The sequence below is a fragment of the Lipotes vexillifer genome, unplaced genomic scaffold (assembly GCF_000442215.2).
Source record: "Lipotes vexillifer unplaced genomic scaffold, Lipotes_vexillifer_v1.1 scaffold189, whole genome shotgun sequence".
NCBI lineage: Eukaryota > Metazoa > Chordata > Mammalia > Artiodactyla > Lipotidae > Lipotes > Lipotes vexillifer.
This window is the reverse complement of record NW_006785816.1, coordinates 1,654,878-1,670,198: the sequence shown is the minus strand read 5'-3', so window position 1 is coordinate 1,670,198 and position 15,321 is coordinate 1,654,878. Positions and strand designations below refer to the sequence as shown.

General features: G+C 40.9%; 1 protein-coding gene across 1 annotated transcript in view; it reads left to right on the top strand.

Annotated features, from left to right (window-relative positions):
- ADCY10 (adenylate cyclase 10) overlaps positions 1 to 15,321 on the top strand; it is a 102,171-nt gene that overhangs the window by 66,491 nt on the left and 20,359 nt on the right. The window contains exons 21-24 of the mRNA XM_007458099.1: positions 11,123 to 11,192; positions 11,982 to 12,213; positions 12,977 to 13,084; positions 13,592 to 13,773. Of these exons, the coding sequence (XP_007458161.1) occupies positions 11,123 to 11,192; positions 11,982 to 12,213; positions 12,977 to 13,084; positions 13,592 to 13,773 (592 nt within the window). The remainder of the gene's footprint in view (positions 1 to 11,122; positions 11,193 to 11,981; positions 12,214 to 12,976; positions 13,085 to 13,591; positions 13,774 to 15,321) is intronic.

The following is a 15,321-nucleotide window of genomic DNA, read 5'->3' as shown; positions in this document are numbered from 1 at the left end:
GACCGGGGCATGAACCCGTGTCCCCTGCATCGGCAGGCAGACCCTCAACCACTGCGCCACCAGGGAAGCCCAATGCTGCTTTTTTAAAAATCAAATTTGACATCATCTGTTTTAGTCTTGTTATGGTAGGTAAGGATTTAACTCTATTACACCACTCTTGGGCACCTCTCCTCCAATATTGTTATAGAATTATCATTAGATAAATCAATCAAGTATTTACATTATTAAGACTATGAAAATGCTGTCCATTAGAGAACTAAGTAGTAATATACTGTGAATAGATTTCTTTTTAAAAAAATTTTTAAATTTAATTTTATTTATTTTTTATACAGCAGGTTCTTATTAGTCATCAACTTTATACACATCAGTGTATACATGTCAATCCCAATCGCCCAATTCAGCACACCACCATACCCACCCACCTGCGGCTTTCCCCCGCTTGGTGTCCATACGTTTGTTCTCTACATCTGTGTCTCAACTTCTGCCCTGCAAACCGGTTCACCGGTACCATTTTTCTAGGTTCCACATACATGCGTTAATATACGATATTTGTTTTTCTTTTTCTGACTTACTTCACTCTGTATGACAGTCTCTAGATCCATTCACGTCTCAACAAATGACCCAATTTCGTTCGTTTTTATGGCTGAGAAATATTCCATTGTATATATGTACCACAACTTCTTTATCCATTCGTCTGTCGATGGACGTTAGGTTGCTTCCATGACCTGGCTATTGTAAAAAGTGCTGCAGTGAACATTGGGGTGCATGCATCTTTTTGAATTATGGTTTTCTCTGGGTATATGCCCAGTAGTGGGATTGCTGGGTCGTATGGTAGTTCTATTTTTAGTTTTCTAAGGAACCTCCATACTGTTCTCCATAGTGGCTGTATCAATTTACATTCCCACCAACAGTGCAAGGGGGTCCCCTTTTCTCCACACCCTCTCCAGCACTTATTGTTTGTAGATTTTCTGATGATGCCTATTCTAACTGGTGTGAGATGATACCTCATTGTAGTTTTGATTTGCATTTCTCTAATAATTAGTGATGTTGAGCAGCTTTTCATGTGCTTCTTGGCCATCTGGATGTCTTCTTTGGAGAAATGTCTATTTAGGTCTTCTGCCCATTTTTGGATTGGATTGTTTGTTTCTTTAATATTGAGCTGCATGAGTTGTTTATATATTTTGGAGATTAATCCTTTGTCCACTGATTCGTTTGCAAATATTTTCTCCCATTCTGAGTGTTGTCTTTTCATCTTGTTTATGGTTTCCTTTGCTGTGTAAAAGCTTTGAAGTTTCACTAGGTCCCATTTCTTTATTTTTGTTTTTATTTCCATTACTCTAGGAGGTAGATCAAAAAATATCTTGCTGTGATTTATGTCAAAGAGTGTTCTTCCTGTTTTCCTCTAAGAGTTTTATAGTGTCTGGTCTTACATTTAGGTCTCGAATCCATTTTGAGTTTATTTTTGTGTATGGTGTTAGGGAGTGTTCTAATTTCATTCTTTTCCATGTAGCTGTCCAGTTTTCCCAGCACCACTTACTGAAGAGACTGTCTTTTCTCCATTGCATATCCTTTCTTCCTTTGTCATAGATTATTTGACCACAGGTGTGTGGGTTTATCTCTGGGATTTCTATCTTTTTCCATTGATCTATGTTTCTGTTTTTGTGCCAGTACCATATTGTCCTGATTATTGTAGCTTTGTAGTATAGTCTGAAGTCAAGGAGTCTGATTCTTCCCGGTCCATTTTTTTCCCTCAAGACTGCTTTGGCTATTCAGGGTCTTTTGTGTTTCCATACAAATTTTAAGGGGTTTTGTTCTAGTTCCATAAAAAATGCCATTGGTAATTTGATAGGGATTGCATTGAATCTGTAGATTGCTTTGGGTAGTATAGTCATTTTCACAGTATTGATTCTTCCAATCCAAGAACATGGTATATCTCTCCATCTGTTTGTATCATCTTTAATTTCTTTCATCAGTGTCTTATAGTTTTCAGCATACAGATCTTTCGTCTCCCTAGGTAGGTTTATTCCTAGATATTTTATTCTTTTTGTTGCAATGGTAAATGGGAGTGTTTCCTTAATTTCTCTTTCAGATTTTTCATCTTTAGTGTATAGGAATGCAAGAGATTTCTGTGCATTAATTTTGTATCCTGCAACTTTACCAAATTCATTGGTTAGCTCTAGTAGTTTTCTGGTGGCATCATTAGGATTCTCTATGTATAGTATCATGTCATCTGCAAACAGTGACAGTTTTACTTCTTCTTTTCCAATTTGTATTCCTTTTATTTCTTTTTCTCCTCGGATTGCTGTGGCTAGGATTTCCAAAACTATGTTGAATAATAGTGGCAAGAGTGGATATCCTTGTCTTGTTCCTGATCTTAGAAGAAATGCTTTCAGTTTTTCACCATCGAGAATGATGTTTGCTGTGGATTTGTCATATATGGCCTTTATTATGTTGAGGTAGGTTCCCTCTGTGCCCACTTTCTGGAACGTTTTTATCATAAATGGGTGTTGAATTTTGTCAAAAGCTTTTTCTGCATCTTTTGAGATGATCATATGGTTTTTATTCTTGTTTGTTAATATGGTTTATCACATTGATTGATTTGCATATATTGAAGAATCCTTGCATCCCTGGGATAAATCCCACTTGATCATAGTGTATGATCCTTTTATTGTGTTGTTGGATTCTCTTTGCTAGTATTTTGTTGAGGAATTTTGCATCTATATTCATCAGTGATATTGGTCTGTAATTTTCTTTTTTTGTAGTATCTTTGTCTGGTTTTGGTATCAGGGTGATGGTGGCCTCACAGAATGAGTTTGGAAGTGTTCCTTCCTCTGCAATTTTTTGGAAGAGTTTGAGAAGTATGGGTGTTAGCACTTCTCTAAATGTTTGATAGAATTCACCTGTGAAGCCATCTGGTCCTGGACTTTTGTTTGTTGGAAGATTTTTAATCACAGTTTCAATTTCATTACTTGTGATTGGTCTCTTCATATTTTCTGTTTCTTCCTGGTTCGGTCTTGGAAGGTTATACCTTTCTAAGAATTTGTCCATTTCTTCCAGGTTGTCCATTTTATTATCATAGAGCTGCTTGTAGTAGTCTCTTAGGATGCTTTGTATTTCTGCAGTGTCTGTTGTAACTTCTCATTTTTCATTTCTAATTTTATTTATTTGAGTCCTCTCCCTCTTTTTATTGATGAGTCTGGCTAATGGTTTATCAATTTTGCTTATCTTCTCAAAGAACCAGCTTTTAGTTTTATTGATCTTTGCTGTTGTTTTCTTCTTTTCTATTTCATTTATTTCTTCTCTGACCTTTATGATTTCTTTCCTTCTGCTAACTTTGGGTTTTGTTTGTTCTTCTTTCTCTAGTTCCTTTAAGTGTAAAGTTAGATTGTTTATTTGAGATTTTTCTTGTTTCTTGAGGTAGGCTTGTATAGCTATAAACTTCCCTCTTAGAACTGCTTTTGCTGCATCCCGTAGGTTTAGGATCATCGTGTTTTCATTGTCATTTGTCTCTAGGTATTTTTTGATTTCCTCTCTGATTTCTTCAGTGATCTCTTGGTTATTTAGTAACGTATTGTTTAGCCTCCACGTGTCTGTGTTTTTTACGTTTTTTTCCCCTGTAATTCATTTCTAATCTCAAAGCGTTGTGGTCAGAAAAGATGCTTGATATGATTTCAATTTTCTTAAATTTACTGAGGCTTGATTTGTGACCCAAGATGTGATCTATCCTAGAGACTGTTCCATGCGCACTTGAGAAGAAAGTGTAATCTGCTATTTTTGGATGGAATGTCCTATAAATATCAATTAAATCTGTCTAGTCTATTATGTCATTTAAAGCCTCTGTTTCCTTATTTATTTTCATTTTGGATGATCTGTCCATTGGTGTAAGTGAGATGTTAAAGTCTCCCACTATTATTGTGTTACTGTTGATTTCCCCTTTTATGGCTGTTAGCTTTTGCCTTATGTACTAAGGTGCTCCTATGTTGGGTGCATAAATATTTACGATTGTTATATCTTCTTCTTGGATTGATCCCTTGATCATTACGTAGTGTCCTTCCTTGTCTCTTGTAACATTCTTTATTTTAAAGTCTATTTTATCCGATAGGAGTATTGCTACTCCAACTTTCTTTTGATTTCCATTGGCATGGAATATCTTTTTCCATCCCCTCACTTTCAGTCTGTATGTGTCCCTAGGTCTGAAGTGGGTCTCTTGTAGACAGTATATATATGGGTCTTGTTTTTGTATCCATTCAGCAAGCCTGTGCCTTTTGGTTGGAGCATTTAATCCATTCACGTTTAAGGTAATTATCGATATATATGTTCCTATGACCATTTTCTTAATTGTTTTGGGTTTGTTTTTGTAGGTCCTTTTCTTGTCTTGTGTTTCCCACTTAGAGAATTTCCTTTAGCATTTGTTGTAGAGCTGGTTTGGTGGTGCTAAATTCTCTTAGCTTTTGCTCGTCTGTAAAGCTTTTGATTTCTCCATCGAATCTGAATGAGATCCTTGCCAGGTAGAGTAATCTTGGTTGTAGGTTCTTCCCTTTCATCACTTTAAGTATGTCATGCCTCTCCCTTCTGACTTGTAGAGTTTCTGCTGAGAAATCAGCTGTTAACTTTATGGGAGTTCCCTTGTATGTTATTTTTCATTTTTCCTTTGCTGTTTTCAATAATTTTTGTTTTTAATTTTTGCCAGTTTGATTACTGTGTGTCTTGGTGTGTTTCTCCTTGGGTTTATCCTGTATGGGACTCACTGCGCTTCCTGGACTTGGGTGTCTATTTCCTTTCCCATGTTAAGGAAGTTTTTGACTATAATCTCTTCAAATATTTTCTCAGGTCCTTTCTCTCTCTCTTCTCTTTCTGGGACCCTTATAATGCGAATGTTGTTGCGTTTAATGTTGTCCCAGAGGTCTCTTAGGCTGTCTTCATTTCTTTTCATTCTTTTTCTTTATTCTGTTCCGCAGCAGTGAATTCCACCATTCTGTCTTCCAGGTCACTTATCCGTTCTTTTCCTCAGTTATTCTGCTATTGATTCCTTCTAGTGTAGTTTTCATTTCAGTTATTGTAGTGTTTATCTGTTTGTTTGTTCTTTAATTCTTCTAGGTCTTTGTTAAACATTTCTTGCATAGTCTGGATCTTTGCCTCCATTCTTTTTCCGAGGTCCTGGATCATCTTCACTATCATTATTCTGAATTGTTTTTCTGGAAGGTTGCCTATCTCCACTTCATTTAGTTGTTTTTCTGGGGTTTTATCTTGTTCTTTCATCTGGTACATAGCCCTCTGCCTTTTCATCTTGTCTATCTTTCTGTGAATATGTTTATTTTTTCCACAGCCTGCAGTATTGTAGTTCTTCTTGCTTCTGCTGTCTGCCCTCTGGTGGATGAGGCTATCTAAGAGCCTTGTGTAAGTTTCCTGATGGGAGGGACTGGTGGTGGGTAGAGCTGACTGTTGCTCTGGTGGGCAGAGCTCAGTAAAACTTTAATTTGCTTGACTGCTGATAGGTGGGGCTGCGTTCCCTCCCTGTTGGTTGTTTGGCCTGAGGCAACCCAACACTGGAGCCTACCTGGGCTCTTTGGTGGGGCTAATGACAGACCCTGGGAGGGCTCACACCAAGGAGTACTTCCCAGAACTTCTGCTGCCAGTGCCCTTGTCCCAACAGTGAGCCACAGCCACCTGCCACCTCTTCATTAGACCCTCCAACACGCACAGGTAGGTCTGGTTCAGTCTCCTATGGGGTCACTGCTCCTTCCCCTGGGTCCCAGTGCACACACTACTTTGTGTGTGCCGTCCAAGTTTGGGGTCTCTGTTTCCCCCAGTCCTGGCAAAGTCCTGAAATAAATCCCACAAGTCTTCAAAGTCTGATTCTCTAGGAATTCCTCCTCCCGTTGCCGGACTCCCAGGTTGGGAAGCCTGACGTAGGGCTCAGAACCTTCACTCCAGTGGGTGGACTTCTGTGGTATAAGTGTTCTCCAGTCTGTGAGTCGCCCACCGAGCAGTTATGGGATTTGATTTTACTGTGATTGTGCCCCTCCTACCATCTCATTGCGGCTTCTCCTTGTCTTTGGATGGTGGGGTATGTTTTCTGCTGAGTTCCAGTGTCTTCCTGTCGCTGATTGTCCAGCAGTTAGTTGTGATTCTGGTGTTCTCACAAGAGGGAGTGAGAGCATGTCCTTCTACTCCGCCATCTTGGTTCCTCTTCGTGAATAGATTTCTTAACAGAAGTTTATTTTTCCTAGAGTTTCTAGGAAACTTTTTTTTTGCAATGTCTTCTTTATAATATCCTGCTTCAATCTTGGCTGGACAGTCTGTCCATTACCCCTGAATCTCCCAAAGTGTGAGGTATGCTTTTTTTTTTAATAATTATTTTTATATTATTTTATTTTATTTTTGGCTGCATTGGGTCTTTGTTGCTGCGTGCAGGCCTTCTCTAGTTGTGGCGAGTGGGTCTACTCTTTGTTGCAATGCACTGGTTTCTCATTGTGGTGGCTTCTCTTGTTGCGGAGCATGGGCTCTAGAGCACAGGCTCAGTAGTTGTGACTCACGGGCTTAGTTGCTGTACGGCGTGTGGGATCTTCCTGGACCAGGGCTCAAACCCGTGTCCCCTGCATTGGCAGGCAGATTCTTAACCGCTGTGCCACCAGGGAAGTCCATGAGGTATGCTTTTAAGAAATGCTGGAGGGGCTTCCCTGGTGGCACAGTGGTTGAGAGTCCGCCTGCCGATGCAGGGGACACGGGTTCATGCTCCGGTCCGGGAAGATCCCACATGCTGTGGAGCGGTTAGGCCTGTGAGCCATGGCCACTGAGCCTGTGCATCCGGAGCCTGTGCTCCACAACGGGAGAGGCCACAACAGTGAGAGGCCCTGCATACCGTAGGGGAAAAAAAAAAAAAGTCTGGGGAAGGACATATCATAAGAGGTTCAAGGACACAGCATTAGCTATGAATCAGATAGTGAGGAAGTTGATTTTCTTTTCAATTCTCTATCAATCCTCATGTCCTTCCTAAAAACTTATTATCTGACTCTTGATCCATTCCAAGGATCAACAAACAGCCCATGGGCTCCCTCCTGGGCTCTTTCGTTCCACTTGCTCCACCTAATTCTTCAGGGAGCACTCCTCTCATTCCTTGATCTTCTTGACATGTGATGAAATCTCATTTAATGTTTCATTTACTCATTCATCAAATATTTATTGGGTTTCTGATATGTGTTAGACAGTGCTCTAGGCACCTTAGATGCACCAGGGAACAAAACAGCATTCTATTGGGGAGACGCAGACAATGGAGAGAAAACATTAACAAAGAAGTAAATTCTGTAGTATGTATTAGTGATCCCAAGGAGAAAACCAGAAAAGAATGTTGGGTAGGGGAAGGGAGATTAGGAGTGCAGAGTCGTTAGGGTAGCCCTCAGTGAGAGGTAAGATTCATGGAAAGGCAAAGGAAGTGAGGGATTTTATTGTATGGATGGCTGGGGAAGAGCATTCTAGGCAGAGGGGAGGGCCAGGGTAATGGCCCTAAGATAGGAATTGACCCCTTCCATTCTGTATATTGTGAGTTTATGCTTTTAAAAATTATTTTATTCTTGTTTTAATGGGGTAAAATGTGCTGGACCTGGAGGTCAGGAGTTAAATAAAAGAGGTCAGTTTTTCATCTTGAACTTGAAGTCTTATTTCTGAGTCTTTGAAACCATAGGTGAGCAAGTACTATCTTTGCTTTTCTCCTTTCTTCTGAGAACCTACAAGCATTCCGTATATTTCTTTTCTTTTGATTTTTACAGATGCTCTTTGAAGTAGGGAACTTTTAATATATTTCCTTCATAAATGAAGAAAATTGAGACCTAAAAATAATATGATTCACCCAAGGGGTAAATGATATAACAAAAATCATATCTTATATATCTTGACTTTATTTGCTTTATTTAGCCAATATTGCTTTTTGCCACACCTCATTCTATCACTATTACAATTTGAAATATAAAACAAAACATAGAGGATGTTGAAGAAGGAATAGCATTTTATTTTTTATTTATTTATTTTTTTTGCGGTACGCGGGCCTCTCACTGTTGTGGCCTCTCCCGTTGCGGAGCACAGGCTCCAGACGCGCAGGCCCAGTGGCCATGGCTCACAGGCCCAGCTGCTCCGCGGCATGTGGGATCTTTCCGGACCCATGTCCCCTGCATCGGCAGGCGGACTCTCAACCACTGCACCACCAGGGAAGCCCAGCATTTTATTTTTAGTCATTGATTTTTTTTTCCAAAAAAACACACATTTATTGAGTATCTGTTATGTGTCAGGCAGTGATCTAGGCATTATAGTGGTGAAAATGGCAGATGTGTCTATTCTCATATATTGAATTTTAATAGAGGCTGATAGACAATAAACAAATTAATTAATAGAAGCATAAGGGGGACTTGGAGGCCTTGAGAAATATTCTGAATTTTATTCCAAATGGATTAGAACACATTAGAAAAGTATTGATTAAAATTAGTATTGGCTGCATATAACAAGGACCCAACTAGAGTGGCTTAAATTTATTATTAAAGTTCCTAAATGTATTTCTCTATATGTAAAATGCTTGTCTCATCACTGGGACTGGTATGGAGGCTTCATGATCATCAGAGATCCTTGGTTCAAAATCGTAGCTGGAGTTCCAGCCATCGTGTTCACATTTAACACTAGAAGGAGGAGAAAAGAAACCAAAAAATGAAAGGGATGCCCCTTCCTTTTTCAGTAGTTTTCTAGAATTCTTCCTACCCAATACTCCCCTTATATCTCAAGGACCAATACAATACGTCACATGGCTATATATCCAGTTGCAAGGGAGGTTGGAAAATGTAGCTTCTCCAAGTAAAATTGAGTTCTTTTACTAAGGAGAAAAGGGACAATGGAAGTTGAGATAGGAAACAAGCAGTTTCTGCCATTGAGATCTGAATCATTTTTTTTTAAATTATTATTTCATTTATTTATTTTTGGCTGCATTGGGTCTTCATTGCTGTGCATGGGCTTTTTTGTTTTGTTTTGTTTTTGTTTCTAGTTGTGGCGAGGGGGGCTACTCTTCACTGTAGTGCATGGGCTTCTCATTGCAGTGGCTTCTCTCATTGTGGTGGCTTCTCTTGTTGTGGAGCATGGGGTCTAGAGCTCAGGCTCAGTAGTTGTGACACATGGGCTTAGTTGCTCTACGGCATGTAGGATCTTCCTGGACCAGGGCTCGAACCCGTGTCCCCTGCATTGGCAGGTGGATTCTTAATTACTGCGCTGCCAGGGAAGTCCTGAATCATGTTTTCAAAAACTTACTTTGCCTTCTTTTTAGAAAACAGATTGAAGAGGTTAGGAATAGGAGAGAGATCAGTTTTTCACACTTGTCTAGATGAAATTTGGTGATTAACTAGGGTGGTGCTATAGAGAAGATTGACAGAAGAAGATGGATTCAGATATGTATTGGAGTAGACATAATGGGACTTTCTGATGGACTGAATGGGGATAGGGGTGAGGAAAAGAAAAGAATCAAGGACATTGTGTAGGTTTTTGCCTTGAGGAGATGAATATGGCAGTGATGCCTTGAGAAATGAATACGGCAGTGATGCTTACTAAGACAGGCGAAACGTTGGTGGATATAGGTTTATGGAAAAGAGATTCAAGAGTTCTGTTTAGATCATTTTAATTTTGCAATTAGGCATCCACGTGGTAGCTGCCAAGGAGACACTTGGATGTATGAGTTGGTAGGTAAGGGTTGATGTCAGGTCTTAAAGACGTAAAACCAGAAGTCATTGTCATATGGGTAGAATTTAAAGTCATGGGCAGGTGAAATTATCTAGGGAGAAATTTGGATGCAGAAAAGAGCCCACAGTCAAACTGAGGCTTACCAAAATTTGGAACATTGAATAGAGGAGTAGGAGCCAGTAAAGTGAGCAGCCAATGAGGGAGGGAAACAAGGGAATGGGTATTATGAAAGCCGGTGAAAAAAAGGGAGTGGTCAGTTGTTGTAAATGCTGCCAAGAGGTGTAATAAGATGCAGACAAAGATGTAACCTTTGGATTTGGCAACTTGGTTGTCACTGGTAACCCTGACAAGAAAGTTTTAGAGGAATAGGAGGATAAAGGCATAATTCAATTTATTCAGCCTCTAGTCACTAGAGATAAACTAGACAGCAGACTAGGAGAGGTGGGCAAATTAATCCTTATACAGTGTGATAAAGGTTGATGATAGAGGTCTGCATGGAGTCAATGGGCACACACAGTTGAGGCACTAATTCTATGGGGCAAGGGCACAGAAAGCTTTCAGAAGAAGGTGATAAGTATCAATAGATGCTGAAACTGAATTTTATAAATTAAAAGATCTGTGGAGTAATGCATTCACCTTGGAGTCAGGAGACTTCCATCACGAACAGATATATGACCTGAGACAAGTCCCTTCCCCTCTTTAGGATTCTTCCTTCTCCCTGAATGGAGAAGTGGCTAGATTTCAACAATCCTCATTTGTTTTCTGTTTTAAGATCATTATGGAATTTTCTAACCTATTGAAGTCTAGATAGACTGAAGGTTTCAAATTCAAGGCTCTCAGCCCTTAAGTTAGCCCTTTGGGGTACTCCATTAATTGTCTGTATTTCTCCATTAGAAGCTGACATCGCTTTCTTCAGCATCATTAATTCATAGTTTCAATTACTGCAGGGTAAATTAGTTAGGATAATGTTATCATCTAAAGCAAACCCCAACATTTCAGTGGGTTAACACCGTCGAATGACAGTTTTTTCTGCCCAGGTAATGATCCAATGAGAATGTTGTCAAATAGCCTTGAACACAGTCAGTCAGGGACCCAGCCTCCCTGACTATGTTGTAGATTTGCTATCCCTTAGAGCCCCACAGTTAATTTGTTTTCCTGTGGAAGGAGAAGGTGGTGAAGATATCTAACCATCTCAATTCAGAGGTGACATATATTACTTCTGATGGAATCCCATTTTCAAACTAAACACATGTCTTCACTTAAGATGCATTGGGGACTGGAAAATGTAGATCCTGGCTGGACAACAACAACTTTGTCGTGGAAGGGGAACAGGAAGCTTCAGCGGACACCAGACATCTCTGCCACATGAACATTTCAGTGACCCATACAACTCACTTGTTTGTTTATTTTCCAGCTGAAGAAGAGATCACCTTTTCCAGAATAGAGACTTCTAAGAGATCTGAAATATTTTCTGAAAATCTCAGGTACAGGCTTCTATAATTGTTTAGGAGGTAGAGCATGAACAACTGGCATTAAATTCAGAACACTGTTAGAATCATTTGTCTGGCCAGTACTCTGGGTCTTTTAGGCACAAATCAGAGGGTGTGTGTGGTGTTTGGTCAGTAGTTATATAATGGAGCGGGAACCTATGGGCCCTTCCCAGGACAGATCCCCTCCCCCATATCCTCTGGTGTAGCTCCTCTTTGGGTTTTGTTTTGTTTTGTTTTAAATATTTGTTTACATATTTCGTTGCGCTGGGTCTTAGTTACAGCAGGCGGGCTCCTCAGTTGTGGCATGTGGGATCTTTTGTTGCGGCAAGCAGGCTCTTCGTTGTGGTGTGCAGGCTTCTCTCTAGTTGTGGCACACAGGCTCCAGAGCACATGGGCTCAGTAGTTGCAGCATATAGGCTCCTTAGTTGTGACAGGCAGGCTCCTTAGTTGTGGCTCATCAGCTCCTTAGTTGCAGCATGCATGCATGTGGGACCTAGCTTCCTGGTCAGGGACCAAAACCGGACCCCCTGCATTAGGAGTGCAGAGTCTTAACCACTGTGCCATCAGGGAAGTCCCTGTAGTCCTCTTTGAAGTTCCTAGATAATAGTATCTGATGCACACTTCCTGAGTTGTTTTACAGATGCTAAAACCACCCCCAAATGGAAGAAATCTACATTAGATTTCCTTATCTTGCTCTTTTATTTGTTTTTGAAGATAACTTCATATCAAACACTATACTATATCTACAAATTATTACTCCTATTTATTTCTGCATTTGGACAGTTCTGAAGAAATAAGAGAAAAGATCTTGAGTTTCTTTGACATCATTATATCAAAAATGAGGACATCTGTGAATGACATCATCCCTCTGGAATCTTGCCAGTGTGAAGAAATCTTAGAGATTGTCATCATGCCTCTGGCTCACCATTTTCTGGCTTTGGGAGAAAACAACAAAGCCTTATATTACTTCCTAGAACTTGCGTCTGCTTATCTCATCTCGGGTGATAATTATATGGTAAGCTGTTTCTGCCCAGATCCCCTCCACCTTTGAGACAGACCTACAGCCCACAGGACCAGAAAGAAAGCTCTAGTGTTTTTTTTTTAATTATTACTTCATGTTCTTGATTCTGAGCAGCACCCCCTTCTTTGAAAATCAAATTGCCCAGAAAGGAAATGACCTGAGATTGTGAAAAAGTCAGAACAAACCACAACTACCATTATACATCATTTAAAATACTGCCGTCGTTAGAAACTTGCTATGGATTGTCTACCTACATGGGACCTGGTTTCAACGCTTCAGTTTCAGTAGAGTCTTCCTCAGTAATGTCCCAGTTAGGGAGTGGTTCCTAACTCATTCCAAAAGTAGTGACTGGCTTGTCATAGATGTGAGGATGCTCTCAGGAGCCGTGAGTACACTGTTGGAAATAGGGAGGTTGGCGATGGAATTACTCAAAGAGGGAAATTGCCCTGGGGAAAACTTCAGGTAAGATGACTTACATGACAACATGAGGAAAGGAGGAGGTTTCTAGATTCATCCTCTAGAATGAGAGATTCAGTAGATCAAGAGGGACATGAAGGTGACCCATATCTTCAGCAGAAACTTTCCGCACCCTTTCTGTCTAGAGTTTGAAGGACTCTGATCAGGAGCTGAAGGAAGAGATGGAGGTGGGAGCTGGGAGGTCCTGCTTCTCTTCCTTCAGTAGAGTCTGGGGCAATGGCCCCTCTGTGGTCCCAATCCCTGATGACTCAATACCTTCTACTCCCTGTGCTGGTTGCAGGCTTACATATATTTGAATGAGGGAGAGAGGTTGCTGAAAATTCTCAAGAAGGAAAAATCTTGGAGTAAGACTTTTGAGTGGACTACCTTTTTTACCCTCAAAGGTCAGGTAAGAAACCATTAGAAACACGGTTCATCTGTTCTTTATCACTGGGGCTTTATGTAGAAGAAATAGTAGAAGTCATCCCTATACTTTCTACATCCTCCTCCCGTCCTCTGCCACAGATCTTTCCCAAGACTCCAGAACCCCAAGCCCTGGGCCTCAAACCTCCTCACCGTCACTGGTCTGCAGCAAGATCTTCTTTAACCTCTCGGTTGACAGCTTTATGAAATGTTTTTCTAACAACCTCCCAAAATGGACAGGAATAGGTAAACATTTTCTCAGAGGTAGATGATGAACAATGAGGATGCAAAGTCCTAGTCATTCAACCGTCCTTCCACAGATACATCCAAGAAACATTTCAGATTGTGCCAGGCCCTGGGAGATCTTGTTCCTGGGCCTTAAATGACCTTTTTTGGATAAGATTCCTTAACTATGTATTTTTGGAAGATACCAACGAAGCCTAGAATCACTGCTTTTCTTCTTTTCTTTTCTTCCCCTTTCTTCTCCTTGTAGGTCTGTTTCAACATGGGCCAGATGGTGCTTGCCAAGAAAATGCTGAGGAAGGCCTTGAAGCTCCTCAATCGGATCTTTCCTTACAACTCAATCTCCTTGTTTCTCCAGATTCATGTTGAAAAAAACAGACACTCTCATTATGTGAATCAGAATCAGCAGGCCCAAGAGAGCTCACCTCCAGGGTAAGGAAGGAGCTGGGGAGAGCTGGGTGTCTCATCTCACTCCCCAGAGGAGAGAGACCTACACATAGTCCAACAGTCAGCCCCCAAAGCCTGGGCCTCTAGCGGGCGCAAGGAGTCCTGGTGGCTCGCTGGTGTGGGAGGGGATGAGTGGGAGCAGGGCTCCCAGGCCAGGGCTGGGTTGCCTCAGAACAACTTAACAGGCAGCTTTTGCCAAAGGGAGTTCAGGTGACAAAACCTTAAGGGAGCCCTTTGGAAGGTGAGCTCCAGTGCCCCTCCCCACTCATCTTACCCACTAACCCCTCTGGCCATCCATGTTCCAATGGGAATCTGCACCACCTGTTCCTAGAGCCTCCGTCACAACTCCTCTTCCAATTCAGTGCTAAAACCCTGGGTATTGTCCCTGCCCCAAAGATAAATGGCAGGTCCTGAAGACATCTGCCAAAAGACAAAACAGCCCACCCATTTTTGTAACTCTGTATAGATACGTGGGTTACAGGGGGTATCCATCGGTCAAGATTATACCATTAAGATATGTACATTTCAATGTACATAAATTTTATCTATAAAAGAACTATAAAAAATAATGAGGTGGGGTAGGAGAAGGAAACAGTGAGTAGAAGGACAGATGTAATAAGAATGTTGATAGTTGCTGAAGCTGGATGCTGGGTACATGTGGCTCATTATATTTTTCTGTTTCACTCTGTGTGTATGTTTGAAATTTTCCACAATAAAAGTTTTAAAAATGTATTCCACCTACCTAGCAATTCATACCAAGAGAGATGCCACCTAGTTGGGGATCTGGAGAGCTGGCAGTAGATCTCTTCCATCTTGGGAGAGGCCAGCTACAATATTCCCACAGGTTCTGCCTGAGATACAAGTTATCTATTTCTATGGGCAAATTGCTGCAATTCTTTGGTAACCCCACCAAAAACTGCCTTCCCCAGTTTCCTGAAAGTGTTCCCTTGACTATGGGGGAGGCTGGGTTGGAAATGAGGTGCAGCTGAGCTCCTTTGCAGGCTGGGTACAGGCTCCTGAGAATCTAAGCCTGCTGCCTCGGGAGACACCAGGAGGGGGAGGAGCCGGGAGAAGTTCAGCAGAGATCTCTCGGAGAGGTAAGAGAGAATTGGAGTTTGGGTCACACAGAGGGTTGCCAGATGAAATAAAGGATGCCTAGTTGAATTTAAAGTTCAGATCAATAATAAATGATTTTTTTTTAGTATACCTTATGTCATACAAGATATTTAGGACATATGCATTCTAAAAGAATTGTTTTGAAATTCAGATTTAACTTGGCATCCCATATTTTCATTCCCGAAATCTGACAAGCCTTATGTACAGCCACATTTTGTAAAAGGAATAAGAAGTACCTGCACAAGAGGAGAAGGTGAAAAAGTGATGATCAGGAAGAAACTACAGAACAATTGACTTAAAATGCTGTCCAGTCAAAAGGTTCTCATCTCAAAAATAAGGACATTAAGAAACAATATTTAGGGGCTTCCCTGGTGGCACAGTGGTTGAGAGTCCGCCTGCCGATGCAGGGGACACGGG